This window comes from Budorcas taxicolor, chromosome 6 (genome assembly GCF_023091745.1).
Source record: "Budorcas taxicolor isolate Tak-1 chromosome 6, Takin1.1, whole genome shotgun sequence".
NCBI classification, from domain to species: Eukaryota; Metazoa; Chordata; class Mammalia; order Artiodactyla; family Bovidae; genus Budorcas; species Budorcas taxicolor.
Window position 1 is genome coordinate 2,510,038 of NC_068915.1, and position 25,528 is coordinate 2,535,565.

Sequence of the window (25,528 nt, forward strand, 5' to 3'; positions counted from 1 at the left end):
TAACTTGAAGTTCTCAAATTATTTATTTTCAACTCAAGCAAAGACACTTAAGCCACTGCAGTCATTTCCTCGTCTGTGTCACTGGACTCATCTTTCAGTTCCAATTCCCCCAAATCTCTGTCTACAGCTGTCACAGCTTTCTTCTTAGACTTCTTGGGCACCGCATCACTAGCACAGACTTTTCTCATTTTAATGTTTGGCAACTTCTTCAGATCAAAGTCCCATTCCCTAGACAAAAGAGAGAATGCAGAGAGTTGGTGAAGTGGGGAATGAAGTCAACATTCAAAACTATGCAGAAAAAAGTTTATAAATTTACCAGCAGACTCCAATGTACTAGACGGAAACAATATAAATGCATCAGGAAAAAAAAATGTCCCCAAAACTGAGGTTTGCATTTTCCATACTTACTGCAATTTCTCATTAATCTCTATTATGTTATAGTTGCTCACTCACGTCTGACACTTTGCGACCCCATGGACTGTAGCCCGCCAAGTTCCTCTGTGCATGGATTTCCTAGGCAAGAATACTGGAGTGGGCAGCCATTTCCTTCTCCAGGTGATCTTCCTGACTCAGGGATCGAACCCAGGTCTCCAGCACTACAAGGAGATTCTTTATCATCTGAGCCACCAGGGAAGCCCCATTAATCTATAATAGCAGTTAACTGCCCAGGGAATTTCACATATTCAAGACTTTCAAAACAATGCAGGAAAACATTATGTAGAAGTTACAAGGAGGCTGTTCCTTTCTTTTATGATCCCTATCCTGAACACTTCCCTCTATCAGGACATAACAGCATCAAGAAATCTCAAAAGCAGGAACTACACCACACTGGAAAACCTCCAAAATGCAGAGTCAGAAAAGGTTCTTCTCTTCACACACAATGGTAAGTCACAATTAAGTTTCAGCAACCCAACAATTCTTATACAGAAAACTTCCAGTTTCTCAACCTCAACATTTCTGTGACAATCCTATGTTCAGTTACTTTGGGAGCAAAATGAAGATTGTTTTGAGAACTGAACTCTAGCTAGATAAAAATACTAATAGTCTATGCTAATTTCTTCTCACTTTTGGCTTTCTTCGGAGGAGGCAGAATCTACCGTTTTACTGAATGAGGAGAATACTTAAATATCTGACTACTTAATATTACAGGCAAAAAAATTAACATCTAAAGAAACTTATGCTCCATGTACTTATAACTACATGTACATGAGTTAAAAAAGTGAACCACTTCTTATATATGATTGATAAATTTTATGAGAGCTGAGATTTTATGAATATTAAATATTTTCTATAAATTCAGAAGAATAATAATATAAAATAAGCTTAAGGGTTTCAAATAACATGGACTTAATTTATCTAATTTCAATTAAAATTTCAGGCTGATCAACATGACCTACCTGAGGCCAAAGTGATTAATAAAAATTATTTTCTAAAGAAAAATAATTTATGTTTGAAAACTAAAAACTGGAAATCCTACTCACTGGTCTCTCTGGTCACAGAGTACTATTAGAGAGATCACTGAGTCACCTGGTTCTTCATGATTCCCTTCCCACCAACCAACTTCTCCAGAAGGAGGTGCTGCAAACAGTCTGGGAATGGGTTTCTGAGCCATCAAGTTTGCTGCTGAGTTTTTTTTTTTTTTTTTTTAAATAACAGAGAGGAACAGTGACATCATGTTCTTTTAAATACTATATTGAAGAATTTTGAAGTATTTTGAAAAACAAAAGCACCAGGTCACTATCATTTCAGGCATTTCTAACAAATACAACTTAGGAAAATTCTTACTTATCTGATGAAAGAGAGGTTACAAAGAACCCCTGAATACTCAAAAGGGAAGAAAGTTTATCTATCATGTATTTTACATGCAGCTTTAAAGAAAAAAAATGCAACAAACTCACCTAAAAGTTTTCAGATTATCTGCATTTAAAATGTCTGGAATCTCTGGAAAAGAAAATATATTTATTAGGTAAAGTCTTCTTATTACAGTATTTATAGTTTCTTCATTATCTCAGGAAGAAAAAGAAATAACTGACAGAAGAATGCCTAAAGCAAAAGAAACTTTCAAAGCATGATTACAAAGCTACAATGAAAAGAAGTTTCAAAAGTATAAAGGACTTAGTTTAAGAAGGTGATTTAAAAAAAAAAACACTAATAAATAATGTATTCTAAAATACAAGGTATAAAATGAAACAAATCTACAATAAAAAATGTTTGACCTTTACAACAGCTTCAGAAAATAAGAATGTGAGTGAGGAATGGCTATACCAAACAGGGGCAAGACAAAGAGATGTTGGTATGTAGTCTTCACTGAATCTTACTGACAGCATCTCTGATAATTTGCCCATGTTTCTAGACTCTTGTGGACTTGTGTCACCACATTCCCTGGGCTGAGGCACAACCAGAAGAAGGGAAGGTCTGAGACTCAGCACTGGCTCCACCCCCAGCAGGATGTCTGACATGGGATGTGCTGTCAATTACTGCTCCTCCACCTGGTGGCTACAGGTAGAAGAGACTGAGCACAGAGCGGCCCGGGAGGGCATCACAAGAGCAGAGCTGAGAGACGGGGGGCTCGAGCTACAGGACAGCAGAGCAGCAGCGCAGTCATCAGACTCCAAGTGTATCTGGCTGATGAGCTGAATGTGGGATGTGAAATGTCTGCGGGATGATGGGCAAGTGGTGATGTCACTGAATGAAATACGGATCTTACAAGAGGAGCCAGTTTTAGGAGAAAAGCTGGACTTTGCTTTGGGACATGCCAAATTGGAGCTGTCTAGAAGACATTCAAGCAGAGATTTTAAGAAACTCAAGTTTGAGAATGCAAGTCTGGAGTTCTAGGGACAAGTTAGGACTGACAACATAAATTTGGAAGTTATGACATCTAGATGGTATTTAAAAGCACAGGATTAAATGAGATAAATGCAGGACCTGGTATAAACTGGAAAGACAAGAGGCCCAAGGACAGATATTAGTTCGTGAGGCTATGAGAAGGATTCAACTTAGGAAACTGACATTATGGCCAGTGAACTGGGAGGAAAACCGGGGAAGGACAGGGGCTACTACCGCAAATAAAAAATGTGACCAAAAAATGAAGGGATCATCTGTATCAAAGGCTGCACAGAAGCTGACTATAGGAGTCAGTAGCCAGCAGAGCTACCATCTGTTTTAGCAACTTAAACAGCTCATCATCAACAAGGACTTTGAGTGGTGGCTACAAAAGCCTAATTTAAGGGGCTCCAGAAAAAATGGAAGACGAAGAAATGGAGACTATAAGCACAGACAAATTTAAGTGAAAAGGACACAGCACTGGCTGAAGCTCTCCCTCAATCCCTACATGTTCCATACAGTCTTGTTTGGCTTTTAAATGGCCTGGAAAGGGGAGGTGTACAATCCCTCTCTATTTTTAAATGGAAGGTAACAAGGCTGGGGAGTGGGTAGGAAGTAACTTGCCCTGTTATTTAGTAAGCTGCAAGGGTCTAAGCAGAGATCTAACCTGTTCTAAAGCTATTCTGCTGTTGTTGTTGTTGTTTTCAGTGAAAAAACTCATTTCTCAGGAATGCTGAAGAGGAACTGCCATCTACTCAGGGTTGCTAGTGTTACTGAAGGTATAAGTGCCTGAAGTTAACCTTCTGACTGCGAAGACATCCAACTCAATGAACCTACTGCCAGCTTCTGACACAGCTGCAGAGAACAACTAGGTCAGAAACCAGGCTGCTCCACCCAGTCAGAACACCCCAGGGGACTGGTCACTTGAGCAAACCCATTCTCCTTTCTGGCATCTTCATGAAGAGGGAGCCCCTGAAACCCGGGGCATTCCACCTTGACGCTTACAATGGCAGGACCCCCCCACCCCACCCCCGCCCCTGCTTTCCCCCCCTTTCTCTACTGGAGGCCTCACTGTGAGCCCTTCGGGCCTGTCCTGTACCCTCCAGGAACTGCAAGCACTAAATTTTGTGTTTTTCAATGCTCCCTGCTGGGTGTTGCTGAAGTGCACCCTGCAGTCATAGTGAGGAACCACCAGGGAGGTTTGGCCTGAGGGGAGAATGCCTGTGCGGGGCCGCCCAGGCTTTCCTGGACCAAGTACCACTACTGCCAGGGCTGGGACCTTCACAGCAGGAGTCGCAGGATAATGCCTTCAGGCTCCTACTGTTATTATTAAAGCTAGAAAACCTAATTTTCCTATGAAACATTTCATTTACTATACTCTCCAGGCAAATTCACACATGAGTGCCTACAGGGACTAGGCAGGGAACGTGAATGAAGGAAGGTCTGGAAGTACGGAATGCCAAGTCTAAAAGCGATGGCTACTGTTCTGCTCTAGCAAACAATGCTGTCAGACCGTATGTTTAACAGGCATCCAGAAATCTACATTTTTCATGTGAAATCAGCAGATCTTTTTATACTAACAATTCATATGCCAATCAAACTCTACTTGTAGGCCATGTGCAGCCTTTGGGTCATTTTCTGCTGGTGGGCTTTGCAAGCCCTTGCAAGTGCCCTCTCCTCTCCTCCTAAGTACTTTTCTTCAGACAATGCTGCTAAACGAACAACACACTTGTCTTCACGAACTATAAGAAATGCTCCACTGTTAAGAAAGAAATTTTGATTTCTGTAATTTCTCAAGAATGGCTGTAACAAGTATAGCTCTTTACTACAAAAATTACAAAGGCAAGAGGACACAGTACCTACTCTAAAGAAACTTGATGTGACTGGAGACAGGCAAGTAATAACCCTAGACCAAAGCAGGTTAAGCACATGCCTGAAGGGAGAGGAAAAGATTACTATCATAGTAGAAAAATGTCACTGTCAGAATTGACAGTTTTGGGAAAGTAGGAGAAAAAAAGAATGAATTTAAAAAATTCCAAATATTCAAAAAGAAAGAAAAGGAAAATCAAAGTGAACTAAATAAACAGGATAAGTTACAGAGACAAGACATCAGGAAGCCATACGGGACGCACCGAGGCCATAGGCCTGGTACTGCTGCTGCTCCCGCTCCAGAGTCTGCCTGATGGCCGCCTCCCGAGAGCAGTGCCTCCGGCCCTGCCTGTCCTTGAAGCTGTTCCGCAACTCAATCTGCTCCAGCTCGCTGCTGAATCGATTCAAATACCTGAAAAACAAGATGGTCTGACTTACAAAATCTGTTTGGCTTATATTACTTCATTTAAAACATAATCCCCAGCCACTGCCTGTCCTTCTCAAGTTTTCATATTCCTCTAGATTCCTTCAAGTTCTCAGATCCCAGACCTTCTCTTGGTAACTCAACCACTCTCAAATCTTCTGTGAACAAATCAAAGCCTGCCATTACAGTGTCAACTCCAGGTCCTCACACTCCACCACCTCCTGGATGTCTCCATCTGGCTGACAGGTGATGCCTTAACACACCCTCCGCCCTGCTCCTGCTCCCTTCCGAATCTGCTCCACCTCTGCCCTGGCCCCCGCCTTCATTCACGCAGATGAAGACTGGGTCACCCTGACTCCTCTCTCTCCCCTTTATGCCACATTTAAGTCTTCACTGAAGATTGAGACTTTTACCCCATTAAACCCTCTAGACATTTCCACTTCTCTTTACCACATTGCTCCCACCAACACCTCTTGCCTGGACGGCTTCATCAGCCTCTTAACAGTTTGCCCCCTCATCCATTTGCCTCACTCTCCAAAGTTTAAATGTGAGTACCGCAGCTACTTGCTATTCAAAGTCTCCTATGACTCCCACTGTCCTTGGGTAAAGTCCAAACTCTTACACTGAAATTCGAGATTTTTTATGCGTTGGTTGTTTATTCAAACTGTCACAATTCCCTCCCGGAACCTATTATCTCAGTGATATTAAATGTCTGGCAGATCACTAAATAGGCTGCTCCCATCCCCAGGCCTTTCAGACCTTCTTCTCTCTGCCTAGATGCTCTTCAAACTACCTTACCTCCATCTGCAGATATCAGTTTTGATGTCATTTCTCAAGGAAGTCAAAAAACTGGGTTACCTGCCATTCTGAAGCGCAGAAAGGTGATGAGCCTACTAAAATGACTAAGCTAGTATACCAACCCAAAGTCTTTATAACAAAGTCTATCTGCTTGTCTATAAATCCAGAACAGAACTCTGCATCTTGCAGAACCAAGTTGGGGAATTCCTCTTACTGACCCTTTGGTCATTAACATGCCCAGTGTTTACCTTTCAATTAATTCACAAGCATCTCTTTTTGAATATCCTACTTTTTTGGGATCAAGATGATTTTGAAACCACTGCAGTTTTTCACCTGTAACAACAAGTACCAAAACAGATTAACATCATAAGTCATTATTTAAGCAGAGGTATTCATTATAATTTTCAACATCAATGTGTTTAAAACAGTATCAACATTTATTTCAAAGTTAAATATAAAGTTTTGTGTGGGCTCAAAGCTAAACAAGCCTGTCAGAAACTGAACTGTCACATTTTAATTTGGGAAAGTGACAAAGGTAGCAAGGATGCTTTTCTGTATGTATTTCTTATCCAGTAAGGATACAAAACATTTTTAAAAATAAAGAATACTTTAAAAGAACATGAAGTTCCAAGTATTTATAAAGCAAATGATAGAACTTGTCTGAAACAGCAAAAGGAGAATTTGATTAGATTAATGAAGAGGATGGTGTGTGCTGAACTTTTAGTAAGCAGCGGGCACTACGTAGAGGCACAGGTCTTGACTCTTACAACCCTATGAGGGTTATTATTATCTCCATTTAGAAGAGAAAAGTTAAGTAACCTGTTCAGGGCCTCAAAGTCAGTAAATACACTAAGCATACAAGATCTGTTGTATACGATGCAGAATGACTGACATCTATTATCAAAAAGCTAGCAGACTTCATGCTTATGAGTCAATCAGACCACAGGGGTGCCACTTTCAGTAAGAGTTCTCAGTATTACAAATCAAGAAATGGCCCTATGCAGGATTACTGGTAAACCATTTACGAATGCGACTCTGCTGCCTGATAAGGCAGCTGAGCTAATGGCTTGAGTATCTTTCCTTTTAGTTACAGAGCCTAGCAGCCACTCTTTTGGAACCTCAGGCTTATCAGATGCCCTTACCAATAATAAATCTGATCACACAGCCAGACACACACATAAAAAGACTGTGACACTGAGACAGAGACGGGGGAGACATTCGCATCATTAAACATGAATTGCTGGTTCCAAAACCCTTCATGATTCTAAACGGTTAGGAAGCTAGAATTAAACTGGACAGAGAGAGGGATGGATAAGAGTAGATACTAAAGAATTTCTAGAAAACTGACCTAGATATTCACACTGTTCTAACAGTTTAATGGCTGACTTTATTTTAATCAAGTCTGGTAGAGAAAATTCACTTAATCTAGCAAAATCACTTTTATCTGGTAGAGATAAAAATAGTATTTCACTACGAGAGTCAAGAGAAAATAGTTAAGGGAAGAACTTCAAACAAGAAAAATCCACTTACCAATAAGGTTGAGACGCAATGCCTTTTCATTCTTCAATCTTGGGAGAAAAAGTGCATGTGTGTTAGAAAACTTCCAAAACAAGTTTTAAAAATCTGAAAACAACAACAAAAAGAAAAACTACCCAAAGAACCTTAAGAACCTTTCAAAGATCACTTTTATGCATATGAAATTAATTTTCTTAAAGAAGAAACACTGACACCATGCTTCTCTTTTAAATCACAAAATGTTACTAGAATTTTTTTTCTGCTCTGCAGTGACTAAAGGATACCTATAAAACAAACTGGTTTTGAAAACACAAAGGAAAGCTTGTCTGAATTCTGTAATATGCATAATGCTTGTGCACAGAAGAGTAACAAGGACCTTCTAGAAAACTGCTGCCATCAAGACCAAAATGCATCACTGTCATCTTTTAAACTTCAACAGGAATAAAACAAAATGTTTACTTTTCATAAATTTGATACAAATTATAACAAAGAAAAAGAACTCATTTACTCTCAAAAACTGGCCTACATGATCATGTGCCTCCTACTGTTGCTATTTTGAATTCTAATCCGTTCAGGGACTTCCCTGGCATTCCAGTGGTTAACAGTCTGAACTTCCATTGCAGGGGGCATGGGTTGTTCCCTGGTCAGGGACTAAGATTCCACAGGAGGACAAGAAAAGAAAAGAAAAACCTCTATTCCATTCAGGAAAGAGGGACGCTAGTGAGAGGGTAACATGCCGGAAGGCTAGGATCTCCAAATGGAGCAAACAGGCTGCAACCATCAGAAGTTTTTTCTCTCTCTCTTAAACGTCAGGAAGAAACAAACTACAATTGTCAGATTTTTTTTTCCTTCTCTATACAAAATTAAAAGGAGGTTTCCTTTAAAATTCTGTGTTGCCATGATGACATCTGGTTCCACCTGAACTTAACTTTTCTCAGCCCTTGAGCTAACCAATGTGTTTTTCTCACAGAAATGTTATTCTTAAGCTATGCTAATGAACTATGTATTTACCTTAGACTCTGTCTTTCTTCAAGTTGGTTCTAACTAAGACTCAGAAGGGACTTGACAAACCAGTATGCTTTACTTAACAAACCAGTATGCTTTACTCTCGCAAATGTTCTCTTAAGCTATGTTAATGAGACTACATATTTGCTTGGAAACCTGCCTTTCTTCAAGATTCATGTCAATCATCTTATGGCCTGGGATGACTCACCTTGTGCCAATGTTATCTCAAAATGCATGTTGTAGGTGAGAGGCCTGGCACTATTCTGAGTTTCGAGACATTTCCTTCCTCTAATTAGCTGTCTGCTAATAGGTATATAACTTACTGCTAAGTGGGTTGCCATTTCCTTCTCCAATGCATGAAAGTGAAAAGTGAAAGTGAAGTCACTCAGTCGTATCAGACTCTTAGCGACCCCATGGACTGCAGCCTGGAGAATCCCAGGGACAGGGGAGCCTGGTGGGCTGCCGTCTATGGGGTCGCACAGAGTCGGACATGACTGAAGTGACTTAGCAGTAGCAGCAGCAAAGACTGGGGGGGGGGGGGCGCTCTTTTTGCCCCCTTTTGATGTGTATTTCAGAAGCTTTCTCTATCTCTTTTATACTTTAATAAAACTTTAGTACACAAAAGCTCTGAGTGATCAAGCCCTGTCACTGGCCCCAGGTTGAATTCCTCTCTTCCGGAGGCCAAGAATCCCAGTGTCTTTCATGGCTCAGCAATAATCTTTCACTAGTTTTTTCTTCAATGCTTAATGCTATCAACTAGGGATACAGCAATGAAGGAAAAAAAATTCACTGTCCCTGCACTAACAAAGCAGATCAGATTTACCCTCCCACTTTAAACAACTAGAAAATCAGAGAAATAAAATGAAGCCTTTTTAACAAAAATATTTCAGCCACAGAATGGGAGAAAATATTCACAATACAAATAACATACAAAAGACTTTTGTTAAGAATATATAAATAGTTCTTACTACTTAACAGTGGACAAACAACTCAAAATCAAAAGGGAAAAGATTTTAACAGATTTTTCATCAAATCAGAGACATAAAAGCAAACAATAAACACATAAAAATATATAATTAGTCATAAAGAAATACAAATTAAAACCACATTGAGACATTACTGTACACCCACTAGATTGGTTCAAATCTGTTTTAAAAATGATAATACATGTCTGAGAGGAAACGGAGGCTAAGTTCCTTCAGTCATGTCCAACTCTTTGCAACCCCGTGGACTGTAGCCAGCCTGGCTCCTCTGTCCATGGGATTTCCCAGGCAAGAATTCTGGAGTGGGTTGCCATTTCCTCCTCCAGAGGATCTTCCAGACCCAGATGTTGAACCAGCAACTCTTGTGTCTCCTGCATTGGCAGGCAGATTACCACTAGCACCACCTGGGAAGTCCAACTCTTATACATCAGTGGTGAAAGAAGTAAAATGGCATTACCACTTCAGATAAGGTAATTTTTTTATTTACACCTCCTACATGACTTCATTCTTTTCAACAAGTTTTTTAAAAACTCAATTTCTTATTTACTTAAACATACATCTCCTGTGCATGTGTGTGCCTGCTAAGCTGCTTCAGTCACATCACTCTTTGTGACCCTATGGATTGCAGTTCTCCAGGCTCCCCTGTCCATGGGATTCTCTAGGCAAGAATATGGAGGGGGTTGCCATGCCCTCCTCCATGGGATCTTCATGACCCAGGCAGATTCTTTACCACTAGCACCACCTGGGAAGCCCATATCTACTACACAGCCCAGCAATTCCAGTTCTAAGAACTGAAAAGAAAAATGTTTTATGGCCACGAAAATACCTGTACATGTTTATGGCAATTTTATCTGTATGCAACAGCAGGGTTGATCATTTTCACTTAAGCTTTCGCCAGTAACAAGTAAGGCTTTGAGGACCATGTGGCTGGTCTGTCATAACTACTCATCTTTGCCATCACAGCCACAAACATGAAAGGAATGGGCAGAGCTGCCTTTCAGTAAAACAAACTGCTTTTATAAAAATAGATGGATGGTCACTCAGCTTGCAGACCCTGAGAAAAGCCAAAAAGTATAAACAATCCAAATGACTATCAACAGGTAAATGGATAAAAACCTACATATCCATACAATGAAATACTACTTAGTAATGGAAGAGAAAGACAACTTGTTATTTGTCACTAAATCATGTCATGTCTGACTTTGCAAAACCGTAGACAGCAGCACGTCAGGCTTCCCTTTCCTCCACCAGCTTTCAGAGCTTGCTCAAATTCACGTCCATCGAGTCGGTGATGCCATCCCACCACCTCATCCTCTGCTGTCCACTTTTTCTTTTGCCCTCAATCTTTCCCAGCACCAGAGTCTTTTCCAATGAGTCGGCTCTTCGCATCAGGTAGCCAAAGTATTGGACCTTCAGCTTCACATCAGTTCTTCCCCAATGGAAGACAACTAATATATGCAATAACGTGGATAAATTTCATGCTAAATGAAAAAGACTGGCACAAAAAACTACATACAGTATGATTCCATTTACATGAAATGCTAGGAAAGATAGATATCATCTATTAAAAAACAAAACAACAGGTGCCCAAGGCTAGAGGAGGAGGGCTGAGACCTGACTGGGAAGATTTGGAGGAGGATGAAAACATACTCCAGCATACTGATCAAGGGGTTACACCATGTATTGTCAAAACTCAAATGCTGCACACTTAAGTTATGTCTATTTTGTCATATGCCATTTAAACCTCAAAGATGATTTTTAAAAAGAAGTACAGAACACTACGTAATAAGGCTAAAAATGACTCTGAGAATTCATTCCTTTCAAATCAGCCTAGAGAGAAGAATCTAGTTAGAAGTCAAGTTTGCTATGGATCTGAATGAATACACTGAGGGCTTGAACTACAGGGGAGTGAAGCTGGAACGAAAGAGAGATTTGAGACTAAATTCTCCAAGTTGTTACCTAGATTCTTACCCATTATGTGTGTTGAGTGAAATTATTTTCATTTGATATCTATAGTTCTTTGCTACATACTCTATGGGTCAAAATTTGACAATACACAGTACCAACATGTTGCTATGCTGAGAATTCATAAAACAAATGATATAGAATAATAACTATTTCCTGCCTATAAATTGAGCATCACTTGAAATGCACTAGTCCTCAAACTGCACTAATTTCTTTAATAGGAACAGAAGAGGTATTTCATATAGTCTTAAATCAGAGCATTCAAATGCTAAAGATAAATAGTGTCTGACTGCTACTCCACTCCGCTATTCACGCCTTCAGTATCTTCAGGTATTCAGAGTCCATCTGATGAACCCAGCAGCTCGTGTCTGTACCCTCTACCTCTGGTCAAGGGCACTGCACCCCAACAATATTCACCCCAACCTTCCCCTACCTCCCTAAAAATAAATCTTAGGAAGTAGTAAAAAGAATCCTCCAGCTGCTGGCTCTCTTTCTTCCTTATGAAATCAAGGATCTGTGTTGGGCAGGATGTGGTAATACCTAAGAGGGTCCCCAGTGCAGATTCCTGCTGTTTTGATATTCACACCCGTCCTCCCTGAGTGTGGCTGGACCTCACGGCTCACTTCTGAAAACCAGAACAGTGCATACTGGGATGGATGTCATCTGAAAATGACAGTGCAAACACCGTCTTCCATCCTAGCCACCCTTCTTCCTCTGACTCCCTCTGACAAGGGAAGCCCAAGAACACTGGAGTGGGCAGCCCATCCCTTCTCCAGTGGATCTTCCCGACTGGAGTCAACTGCATTGCAGGCGGATTCTTCACCAACTGAGCTATCAGGGAAGCCCTGTATCAGGAAACCTCTAGTGGTGCAGCCCCCAAAACTGTTTTAATACACTTTAGGGGTGTATTTCATGTACACTAAAGTTAGTGAAATACTGATATAGGTGATAGCAAAATCATGTAAGTAGTAAATCATGTCAAAGATACAGAAAAAAATGCATGAAAGTGATATAAAAATAACTGATGTTAAAAAATTACCATCTTAAAGCAATATCATTATAATAATCTTTAATGTACAAAACAAAGACCCATCATTACAAAGAGGAAAGAAAATTTTACTATATTATCATAGCATTTGACTATTCTTTTCAAGAAAACTTCTAGCCAAGTAACTTTGAAACTGCTAACCCAACTGGTCTTGGGCAAGGAATGTAACAATAAAACAGCTGGTTTTTATCAGCTACTATGCAAATGTATCTAGCATTCATCAAACTGCTAAGGCTATTCTAAAATAATCAAAATAATCTATTTTGATTTCATAACTTCATTTTAAGGAATTTTTTAATTTGTTCCTATAGCAGTTTCCTTGTGGCTCAGCTGGTAAAGAATCCGCCTGCAATGCAGGAGACGTGGGTTTGATCCCTGGGTTGGGAAGATCCTCTGGAGAAGAGAAAGGCTACCCACTCCAGCATTCTGTCCTGGAGAATTCCCTGAACTACAGCCCACAGGGTCGCAAAGTCGGACACGACTGAGCAACTTTCCCTTTTTACTTTCATAGCAGTTCCTGGGGACTCTCACAGCCCAGAGGTGCAGGGAAGAATAGGCAAATTACAGTATGGGATGCTGATGAAAGAGAGGCTAAGGGACAAGAAGGGGAGAAAAGAAGAGGCGGTATACACGTTTCATTTCCTGATGAAGAAAACCTTCTTATGAATTCCTTCACATCAAGAATACAGAGCTACTTTCAGAATGGCAGAACAAGAACTTAAAAAATCAAAACTTGTCAAAATCAACTTTTTCAGAAGTATAAAAATTAACCAAAGGCATGCAACAATCAAAGGAGCATTTACTCAAGAAAAATGACTCAATCTCAGTAAGAACAACAATTTTTATAAAACAATGTGTTAGCAACTCAGGGTAGCTGTAAAAGCCATCCTCCTAGCAGTCACTAGAACAGTTAGGTTTGGAATTCCCCCAAAGCTTCATTTTGAGCACTGTCACCATTTGACATGGCAGCAGATGGAAATGCTCCACTGCAGTCTATGGGGTCACACAGAGTCGGACAGACTGAAGCAACTTAGCAGCCGCAGCAGAGTTACTTTCTAATCTAACACAGAGCTCTCTCTGTGGAAGCAGCCCAACCCCCAGGCTGTTTCTCAGAAACAATCTCAGTAGCAACTGTCTACCACAACAGCTGCCTGAGTGATAACACCACTTGAGGACTAACAGAAGGCTGACCCAAACAGTTTCAAAGCAAAATCTAAGGAATGGAAGTTCAATACAGGGCACTGAAATGCTCGCTCCAGCATATTCCTGGAAATCAAGAATGCCAGGTGTACATTCAGGACTGTTTTCATGCCAAACGAAGACCCGAGAAGATCCTACTCTCTCACTTCTGGATAATCCTGAGGCTTTGTGCAAACGCTAAATAAAGTCTATACAAACTGCCTCCTGGAGTTCTGAAAAGATGTCCAAAAGACCTACACAGTCCTTCAACAAAGGCTGACTTTTATTAGTCAAAAGCAATTACAGAAACCCCCGTCCAAACATTAGCTGACCACTAATTGAGCAGAAACTGCAAAAACTGCACACGACAAACAGGCTTTTACAAAATTAGTCCAGGAAAGTCACAAAGGAAACAGCAACAGCAGCAAACCTAAATGACCGTGGGGACAGTATTGTTATGGAAACCGTGGTGTGGGAAAGACACAAACAGCACTTGAAGACACAGAATGGCAGGGTTATTTAGCCCTGTGTGGGCTGCGCGGGGTCACCTCCAATGGCTGAGCACCCCAGCTTTGTTTTGGTTATCTTTTATACACCATAAACTTCTCGCTAAAACAGCTCAGATCCCTTCCCTCCCCAGGCAGCCCAAGTTCCCGAAGATGTAAAGAGCAAGGGAGGTGAGCAAGCAAGGTCACAGAAGTGGAAGCTGTGACTGATGAGCAGCAGCTGTTAAAACAAGATTAAGGAAGGAAAAGCAAAAGGCTGTTCCTTTAACTGGGGGCTTTGATCGGTACGTCTGTAACAACAGTATCACCCTGAATTATTTAAAATGCTCAATTCTGAATACAAAAGTAGGAGACTCACAAAGAAACAAGAAGTATGGCCTACTATGCTCAGGAGTTTAAAATACCATACAGTAGAAACTGTACCAGAGAAAGTGCAGAGGGTTGGACCTGTAGACAGAGACAAGCAAACATAAGAAGCCAGCTGAAATTATCCACTCTGAGCAAAAACAAAGAATAAAAATTAAGATGTCTCAGAGATCTGTGGGGATGCCATCAAGCAGATCAATATATGCATGTGGGAGTCACAGGAGAGGGGCAGGACAGAAAGGGTATTTGAAAAAATAACAACTTCCCAAGTTGATGAAAAACATTAACCTACATGCCCCAGAAGCTTAATAAACTTCATATAGGATAAACTCAGAGATCCACACCTAGGCATAGCCACACACTAGTAAAGCTACTGAAAGACAAAGTGGTATCTTGAAAGCATCAGGAAAAAAGTGACTCCTCACATACAGTGAGCCTCAATAAGATGAACAGCTGACTTCTTGTCTGAACGCTGGAGGCCTGAAGACCAAGATGTGACATTTCAAGTGTTGAACAGGAAGACTATGAACCAAGAATTTCATACATATTGAAACTTGAAAATGAAGCACAGTCCTACAGAAAAATTAAAGATGTTCTCAGATAAAAACGAGAGTATCTGTCATTTTCAGACTCTCCCTACAAGTAACAATAAAGGGAATTCTTCTGACTGAAATAAAAGGACAATAGTTACTAATTTGAATCCACATGAAAAAATAAGAAGCACCAATGATAAAAGGTAATTACACAGATAAATACCCCCGTCCCTAGGATTCTCTAGGCAAGAACACTGGAGTGGGTTGCCATTTCCTTCTCCAATGCATGAAAGTGAAAAGTGAAAGTGAAGTCGCTCAGTCATGTCCGACTCTTCGAGACCCCATGGACTGCAGCCCTCTAGGCTCTTCCGCCCATGGGATTTTCCAGACAAGAGTACTGGAGTGGGGTGCCACTGTCTTCTCCGAAAAGACAGTATAAATGTGTTTTAATTTGTAACACTTTTCTTGTCCTAACTTAAGACAACTGCATAAAAACAATAATCATGAAACTGTGTTTTATGAACTTACAATGTACAAAGGAATAACTTATCTGACAGTAGGGCTTCCCAGGTGGCTCAGTGGTACAGAATCTGCCTGCAAATGCAGGAGACGTGGGTTTCATACCTGGGTCGGGAAGATCCTCTTGAGGAGGAAATGGCAACCCACTCCAGTATTCTTGCCTGGGAAATCCCATGGACAGAGGAGCCTGGTGGGCTATAATCCATGGGGTTGCAAGAGCTGCACATGACTTAGTGACAGCATGCAAAACACATCTGACAATAACAGTACAAAGAAGAGGCTCAGAATGGAGTTACAGTGGAGCAAATGAACTTGATGTTAATTTGAATTAGACTGTTTTAAGATGTTAGCTGAAATTTCTAGAGCAACAACTAAGGAAACAACTAAAGAAAAAAATATATAGTGATCTCTGCTTTACTAAATCAAATTACTAAATCAATTCTCAGCCCTAATCTTGTAACAAACGACACAGGTTGATCACTATTTTCTCTTTGAAACATGTTTTTTTCCTCCTAAGTCTCACTTGTTGGAGCCTCTTCCTTTCTCCAACCTCTAAACGGCTGAGGAGCTCTGGACTCAATCCTTGATGTCCTTCTCTTTCCTGTCTTCATTTACTTGTCAGGTGATCTCACCCAGTCTCAGTACTCCTAGTATCAGCTAGGTATTGATGGCTCCCAAATTTGCATCTATATCCCTAACTTATCCTCTGAGCATCAGAGCCAGCACATCCAACAGCCCATTCTGTATCTCATCTTTTACATCTAATAGGTACTTTCACCTAAATGCCTAGTAAATGTCTGCATGGCTCACTGCTCAAATGTAAAGTCTTCAGAGAAACTTTCTATGACTATCCTATGTAAAACAGAATCTCTCCCTCACTCTCTATCCCATAATCTTTTTAAACTTTTCTTCATTGCTGTCATCACAACCTATTTATATTTATATATGTTTTAGATTAAGTTCTAAGTGCTGACTCCTTGTTCAGTGTTTTATCTTAATACACACAACACACTTGAATATTTATCAAAGGAAGAGAAAGGGAGTACTGATTAGGAATAACTGTATAAAAGGGTTTTTCACCAATACATAAAACAATGAAGATACTTACTTTTCCTTTTTTTCTTGTTTGTGGGCCTTTCTTGTAATTTGAGCTGCTTTTCTACTATATGGATGGATGACTTTTTTTTCTTGTCCTACACTTTTTCCCTTTGGTGCTTTAGGCTGAAATGTAGAGAAGTATATGACACACACAGTCAGATACATAAATTTTTAGAAATAAAAATTTTAAACAGTAATATAACAGAAATGCTATGAGCTGGAAATATGTCACTAGAAATCAGAAGATATGCCAGACTCAGTCTTTGTTTCCATGGTCCTAACAGAAATGACATACAGTTGACCTCTGAACAACACAGGTATGGAATGTGTGGGTCCACTTGAACGTAGATTGATTGTTTCCCACAGTAAGTACTACAGTGCTACATTATCTATGGTTATGGAGGAACTGTATATATGGAGGGCTGACTATGAACTATATGCAGATTTTTCACTGAGCGGAGAGTCGGTGCCCTTAACCTCTGCACTGCTCAGGAGTTAACTGTATTCAGAAATATGCTCCAGTGATGTAAGAAAATAAAGGCACAGAGCCAATAAACCAGGTTTTCAATTGTTCCATCTTTAAAGCAGATACAGAGAATGCAGATAGTGAGGAGACTCACAGGTGGACATCTGGGTCAAAGTTAAAGTTAAGAGAGGGTAGAAGGAACCCAAGATGTTAACAGGAGCCTGAATGTAGAAGCTGCACAAGAAGCTGTAGGAGAGTGGGCAGTGAATAAAGCAAAATCAAAGCTGGATGCACAGGAAATAAGAACAGAGGGAATAATATAAGCCATCTCAAATCAGCCCATTCCAAAAGAAACAAATTATTTTCCCATTCAAGACTTAGGCCAGTTAACCAGGTCCTCTAAACTGTCTAGCATTTCAGTACTGTTTTATTCTTACATACTTCTATATCTTATATCTGATTTAAATTACTCAGGAACTTTGGCTCCCTGTAATAGAAAGCCAAAATAACAGTGGCTTAACCCCAATGAAGTTAGGTCTCTTCCACAGAAAGCAGGAGCTGGAGGCTGTGCTCCATGGAGCCCTGAGGCCCACTTCTTCTTGCTGCATGCTGTCCTCAGATGGAACAACACCAGGCCTTCAGTCCAGCCAGTGAGAGGCAGAAGAGAAAAATCAACAGGCATGTTCCTTCTCTATTATATCTAAGGAGGATTATATAAGTGATTAGTAAATACAGTCGTTATTATCAGAAAAAAAATACATAATTATAGAAGAACAAGAGGCTCTTTAGGGGACAGCTGGGAATCTAACATATCTAATCTTCAAAAAGGTCACATTTTTAGAATATTCCCTCTGAAACTACTGGCACCGCGTTAATGCAGCCTCACACTCTTCCATGCTTAAGGTGGCCTTGAGGTTTCCATCGGAAGGCACGGAGTGGCTCTGTCTGGAACACTGATGAGTAGAGCCCTTCTCCCCACTGAAGGGCGTCACTAACTTGGTTAGGCCCTAAAACCTTAACATGAGAAACAAACTACTCTGACTTACTCTCCAGCATTATACCCCACTCAAAAGACTCTTCATCACATTCTTACTTACTTCTCACCATTCCCAGAACATACCATGCTGTCTTGCTTTTTTCTTAAACTTTCAGAGACTGTACTTGTTACCTCTCCCTGTAAAATCTTCACTTGTCCTCTGATAAAATGCAGCTCAGTCACTTCCTTTATAAAACTGTCCAAGTAGAATTAATCAAAATGACCACCTCACATACATATTCATTTCTTCAACAATTATTAAATGTTCAATAAATATTTACTATTGCCTTCTTGATAAACACGACCAGAGAAGATTAACTCCAAGTGTGAAACCCAGGCTGCCCCTAGAAGCTGGTTACGGGTACTGGAGTATAGTGTAAAACCATCATCAGAGTGTGTGCGTTCTTCCACGTGTCTCTCTGCACGTGTGGAGGGAGGAGGCAGGACGGTGTAACAGGAACTGATGTGCATGAGGGTTAGTTAGCAAACACAGATCAAGGAAAACTTTCAGAACTCAAGGCAGGCTGCCTCTAAGACGGCCCCCAGTGACCATCCCCTCCTGAGGCCGATGTGCACCCATCCCCTTGAGTGTGGGCAGGACCTAGTGGCTCACTTCTGTGGACTAACATTTGGGAAAGTGATACAGCATCAGTCCAGGGATAGGTTACGAAAGGACCCTGGCTGTGTGCTGTCCACTGCACGCTGCCCTCTCTAGCTCCCTCCGATGAAGACTAGCTGTCTTGTGTTGAGCTGCTCTACACAGAGGCCAGCGGGACAAGGGACTGAGGGAAGCCTCAGGGAGTGAAGAACGAAGGCCCTCGGTCCAAGAGTCCACAAGGAGCTGAACTCCACCGAGAACCACGTGAGGGAGCTGGGAAGTAGACCCTCCCCAAGCTGTGCCGGGAGATGAAGCCACAGCCTCCGGTTATACTCTGACTGTAATCTTGTGAGAAACCTTGATGGAGAGGATCCAGATAAAGTATGCCTGGTCTGTGACTAAGAACTATGACATAATAAATTCTGTTGTTTCAAGCCAATGAATTGTGGGATAGTTTGTTAAAGAGTTAACTGATGCAAAACAAAAAAATAAAGCAAAAATATCTTTGAAAAGATATTTTTATTTCACATATTCCAACAAATAAAGTGCTTTCAAAAAACGGAAGATGATCACAAAATTCTCAAGAAAAAAAGATGGTCTCTGAAGCTGTAAAACTTTACTGAAGTTACAGACTTTTGTAACATTGTTTTAGCAGTAAGCCCAAGTCTACAGAAAATTTCCTTTAAAGATTTGAAAACTTTCTTTAAAACAAGAAATAGTGTGATAACCCAGAGAAGGCAGTGGCACCCCACTCCAGTACTCTTGCCTGGAAAATCCCATGGATGGAGAAGTCTGGTGGGCTACAGTCCATGGGGTCGCTAAGAGTCGGACATGACTGAAGCGACTTAGCAGCAGCAGCAACAGTGTGATAACCCTTGGAGTACAAAATGTCCGCACAGCTTTAGGAGACCTCATTTTAAAGAATAGTGGGAAAACCCTTGGAGTACAAAATGTCCGCACAGCTTTGCTGCTGCTGCTGCTGCTGCTGCTGCTCAGTCGCTTCAGTCGTGTCCGACTCTGTGCGACCCCATAGACGGCAGCCCACCAGGCCTCCCCAATCCCTGGGATTCTCCAGGCAAGAACACTGGAGTGGGTTGCCATTTCCTTTTCCAATGCATGAAAGTAAAAAGTGACAGTGAAGTCGCTCAGTCGTGTCCAACTCCTAGCGACCCCATGGACTACAGCCTACCAGGCTCCTCCGTCCATGGGATTTTCCAGGCAAGAGTACTGGAGTGGGGTGCCATTGCCTTCTCCGCCACACGGCTTTAGAAGACCTCATTTTAAAGAACCTCTAAGATTTAGTTCAAAGAAAGTACAAAGAAACCGAACTTACATTCTGACTCAACTGTGGACTATGATTCCTTATAATAATTTATTCATGAAAAGGTTGCCTCAAGACAGGTTATAAATATACAATAAGGCACAGAAATATGTACCATAAAATAATAAATTTTAAAATAATTCTATGTCAATATGTTGTCTTTTTTACAAAAAAACCAACAAAATGCTTCAACATGGGGAAAAATGAAGTAACAGTTTATCAATAAAAATATTAATTGCATTCTATTCAAACTAAATGCTTCTTAATTAAAAAGCAATCAATCTTCATTAGTAAGAGATTCTTCAAATTTATTTTAGAAAACATCTGACAATTCATAAGATAGTATAGAAACATTCTATATATTGGAGGGGAAATGTTTACGCTGTATTTTCTATTCAAAATTAGTATTTTGTTTCAAAAAGAATCAAACTTAACTTTCAAAGATATAGCAAAAATGCATTGTTTTCATATGCATAAAAGACTATTCTAAAAAACAGAAACTTCTAAAAAGTTTCTGGCATCATAGAAATATTCTATTTAAGAAAACTGGCATTAAAAGTCTCTCTCACATACAATCTTTAGTGAATACTTCAGAAAATTCATTATAGACCAGTCTTTAGACTTCCCTGGTGGCTCAGACGGTAAAGCATCTGTCTACAATGCAGGAGACCTGGGTTCCATCCCTGGGTCGGGAAGATCTGCTGGAGAAGGAAATGGCAATCCACTCCAGTACTATTGCCTGGAAAATCCCATGGACAGAGGAGCCTGGTAGGCTACAGTCCATGGGGTCACAAAGAGTCGGACACGACTGAGCGACGTCACTTTCCTTTCCTTTCACTTTAGATTCATACTTGAGATTAACAAAGAAAACACAAAAGCAGTTTATTCAAACACAGCAACAGAGAGAGGTTTTCAGGGTCAATACACTTTAAATATTTCTATAAAAACCATAAATAACAAAATATAACTTTTCCTAAAAGACAATCAAAGCCATCAAAGAATCTAGGTACAACTAGAAAAAGAAATGTCATTTCAACTGCCCAATATAACTAGAAACCTAAAAGAATGATCATTTTACCAAACACACTTAAGGTACACAAATACACATAAATATTTTTTTAAAAAGTAGAGGAGTAATGCCATGCCTACAACTGAGAAAGCTTACAGTATATAATACCTGGAACCACAAGTAACCATAATCACAAAGATAAATTCTAGAATATGATAAACTAAGTCACTTAGTATCAAAGACATGACAGGAACATAATGAATTAATTAAGAGAATCTGACCTTTCTTTTTTTTTTTTTTGGCAATGACTCTATCCTGAAGAATTCTAGGGCACTTCCCTTGCTTAGCAGATACATATGATGACAAATGTCAGTAACAAATACCTTGTTAGAGAATCCAGAAAGGACACATAAGCCATGTTAAAAGTGAAGAAGTGAAGTCACTCAGTCGTGTCTGACTCTTTGCAACCCCATGGACTATAGCCTACTGGGCTCCTCCATCCATGGGATTTTCAAGGCAAGAGTACTGGAGTGGGTTGCTATTTCCTTCTCCAGGGGGCCTTCCCGACCCACAGATCAAACCCGGGTCTCCCGCATTGTAGGCAGACACTTTACTATCTGAGCCACAGCCCTTAAGCCGCACTAAACCCCATTCAATTTTCATGGACCATTTCCAGTTTAAGTTTACCTCCTCCTTGAAGCTATCCACTAACATGTAACCATTTCATTCTCAATAATCTTGCTCTCTGGGGAGCACTTTCCACACAGCACTTAACATACTGCACTGACCAGTCATTTAATTTCACACTTGTGTTTATTTCCTCCACTGCAACTCCCTGAAGACTACAAATATGTCCTATTGGGTTGAAAAACAAGTTTAAAAGAAATAAAAAGAGGTTTCCAAGGTGGTGGAGGAGTTCTTCCTGGAGCTCGTTTTGCTCCACAAACACATCAAGAACACATCAACAGGTGGATCAGTTATCTACATCTATAGGCAGAGCATCAGCTGATCACTAGCAGAAGACCTTGGATCCTGGGAAGGACAAGAGGGATCACTGTGCAACCAGGTAGGATGAAAAAAGAAGGGAAAAAGAGGAGAGGACATGGGACAAGACCTGTGCCCTGGTGGGGAGGTGAAGGCGGGTAGAAGTCTCATCTGGGGATGCCCCCTAACTGACAGGGCAACAACAGACACAGGTGGAGCATCTGAGGTGTTGAGAAGGGGAAACAGCTGGTCTGTGGCAGACGGACAGAGACCTACACAGACGGCTGGTGCTAGAGCCCTGTGCACCCCAGATTGGGATATGTCCCCACCAGTGCGCACAGGGGCTAAGAGCTGGAACATGCAGGTAAGACAGCAAAGCTGGGGAGAGGACGGCTGCTGGCTGTAAGGAGACAGCCTGAGGGGACAGAGGGAGGAAATCTGTCCCTGGGAAAGCCTGAGGAGGAAACTGAGACTGTCACAGACGCAAGGCACCACTGCTGAGTGGTGAGCAGGGGTGGGACCCGCCATCACACCCTCTCTCCCCCCATGTGCTGGCCCCTGCCTGCTGATGGGCTGGGAAGGGCCCCAGCCAGGGCAGGCCCTAGCACACCTCTCACTGGGCACCAGGAAAGGCCCCCAACAGCAGGCCCACGCATGCCCACAGCTGAATGCCAGGAAAGGCTCCCACTAGGGCTGATCTTGCACTAGCCATCTGTCACACCCACGACTGCAAGCTTCTCTGCTCTCCTCATCACTGAAGGACTGGATCTCTCGTGGCACCAACTCCTCCACTCACTTGTTGATGCTGTGACTCTAATCCCAGCAGCCATGCTGCCTCCACACCCTGTCCTCACCAGGCCAGACCCGACAGCTCTCAGGCAGCCTCGGAGCAACTCCTGTGCGTGGCCAACACTCAGAGGTGGGGTGAAAACCACAGCTGAGCCCCAGGGGTCTGGTGACTAAGGAATAAAAATCTCTCCATGCAGCTGCACAAAATGTAGATTAAATCCATGTGATCAGCTTGCTAAACCCAGAGTCTATGGAATATCCAAATGGACAGTGACTGTTCCCACAGTTGAGACTGGTCTAGCTGTAGCAGCTGTGGACTCTGTAGCAAGTACATGTGGGAGACAGGCCAGGTCAGAGTCTGAGTGTCCCCCCAGTGCCCAGAGCAGGTCCAGAGACCTAGCTAGAGGTAACAGAGGGTCTGCTGGGGAGGCAGAGGTTGGCTGTGATTCATAGGAGGGGCAAGGACACTAATCGATGAGACCCCAGGAAAATATTATTATTACTACTATTATCCTATATTCTGTTGTTGTTTCTCTCATAATTACCACTTTTTTCTTGAAACTGTGAAAGTGTTAGTTGCTCAGTCGTGTCCAACTCTTTGTGACCTCATGGACTGTAGCCCACCAGGCTCCTCTGTCCACAGGATTCTCCAGACAATACTGGAGTGGGTACCATTCCCTTTTCCAGCTCATCTTCCTGATCCAGGGATTGAACCTGGGTCTCCTGCACTGCAGGTAGATTCTTTACTGTCTGAGCCACCAGGGAAGCCCTATTTTTAACATTTTTCTTTAATTTTTAAAATATGTTTTACAATTTTTTCTATTTTTATATACTTTTTATTGTTTCCTGTTTCTTTCTGTTCTCCCTTTGTTCCATTTTGATCTTTTAAAAATTTTTCTGTGTTTTAGGTTTCTGTGCTTTTTTTCCTGCACTCTGCTTTATTTGTTGCTCTGTTAATTTTGTCTTTAATCATTTGGTTTGACCTCTGGGTTACTTTGCTCTGGTAGTTCTCATGCTTTCCGATTTCTCTGTGTTTGTTTCTTCTGTGTGCGTGTGTGCACCTGTAATTTGTTCAGCTCTGCTGTTACTATTTGTCTTGGGCTCTGTTTCTTCATTTCTCTTTTGTTGTTGTTGTTGCTACTACTTGTTTATCTCTCTGCCATCTGTCTTTGACTTCACCACCCAGACTTCACCACCCGCGTTCGTTTTTCCTTTTTCTTTTGCCACACTGTATGACTTGCAAGGTCTTGGCTCCCTAGCCAGGGGTTGAGCCTGAGCCTTTGGGGTGGGAGTGCTAAGCCCAGGATGCTGCACCAGCAGAGAATGCCCAGTCCTAGGCAATATTAATCTGTGACAGTTCTCCCAGAGTTATCCTTCTCAACTCCAAGACCTGGCTCCACCCGATGGCCTTCAGTCCCCAGTGCTAGATGCCTCATGCCAAACAATAAGCAAGACAGGGACACAGACCACCCATCAGCAGACAGACAGCCTGAAGTTGTACTAAGCCCAGAGACACCCCAAAACACACCACCTAATGTGGCACTGCCCATCAGAAGGACAAGATCTAGCACAATCTACCAGAGCACAGGCACCAGGACCTCCCACTAGGAAGCCAACACAAAAGATAGGACCAAACTCACCCACAAGGGGCAGACATGAGAAGAGGAGCTAAGACTGCAGAAAGGAGACCTCAAACACGGTAAGTTAGACAAAATGAGAACACAGAGAAATATGTTGCAGAAGGAGCAATGTAAAAATCCACAAAACCAAATAAATGAAGAGGAAATAGGCAATCTACCTGGAAAAGGATGCAAAATACTAATAGTAAAGATGACCCAGATCTCAGAAATAGAATAGAGGCACAACAGAATGGAGAAAATATAATAAATATTTCAGGTCAGGAAGCAATGGTTAGAACTGGACATGGAACAACAGACAGTTTCCAAATAGAAAAAGGAGTATGTCAAGGCTGTATATTGTCACCCTGCCTATTTAACTTATACGCAGAGTACATCATGAGAAACGGTGAACTGGAAGAAACACAAGATGGAATCAAGATTGCCGGGAGAAATATCAATAGCCTCAGATATGCAGATGACACCACCCTTATGGTAGGAAGTGAAGAAGAACTAAAAAGCCTCTTGATGAAAGTGAAAGAGGAGAGTGAAAAAGTTGGCTTAAAGCTCAACATTCAGAAAACGAAGATCATGGCATCCGGTACCATCACTCCAAGGGAAATAGATGGGGAAACAGTGGAATCGGTGTCAGACTTTATTTCTTGGGGCTCCAAAATCACTGCAGATGGTGACTGCAGCTATGATATTAAAAGATGCTTACTCCTTGGAAGAAAAGTTATGACTAACCTAGATAGCATATTGAAAAGCAGAGACATTATTTGGCAACTAAGGTCCGTCTAGTCAAGGCTATGGTTTTTCCAGTGGTCATGTATGGATGTGAGAGGTTGACTGTGAAGAAGGCTGAGTGCCGAAGAATTGATGCTTTTGAACTGTGGTGTTGGAGAAGACTCTTCAGAGTCCCTTGGACTGCAAGGAGATCCAACCAGTTCATTCTGAAGGAGATCAGCCCTGGGTGTTCTTTGGAAGGAATGATGCTAAAGCTGAAGCTCCAGTACTTTGGCCACCTCATGCGAAGAGCTGACTCATTGGAAAAGACTCTGATGCTGGGAGGGATTGG

General features: G+C 41.4%; 1 protein-coding gene across 1 annotated transcript in view; it reads right to left on the reverse strand.

Moving 5' to 3' along the window:
- Positions 1 to 25,528, reverse strand: part of TMA16 (translation machinery associated 16 homolog) — a 29,328-nt gene continuing 3,800 nt past the window's right edge. Inside the window, exons 2-7 of the mRNA XM_052641949.1 lie at positions 16,642 to 16,754; positions 7,445 to 7,482; positions 6,163 to 6,247; positions 4,956 to 5,104; positions 1,899 to 1,941; positions 1 to 228 (exon numbers count right to left, since the gene is read on the reverse strand). Coding sequence (XP_052497909.1) covers positions 48 to 228; positions 1,899 to 1,941; positions 4,956 to 5,104; positions 6,163 to 6,247; positions 7,445 to 7,482; positions 16,642 to 16,754 — 609 coding nt within the window. The 3' untranslated portion in view covers positions 1 to 47. The remainder of the gene's footprint in view (positions 229 to 1,898; positions 1,942 to 4,955; positions 5,105 to 6,162; positions 6,248 to 7,444; positions 7,483 to 16,641; positions 16,755 to 25,528) is intronic.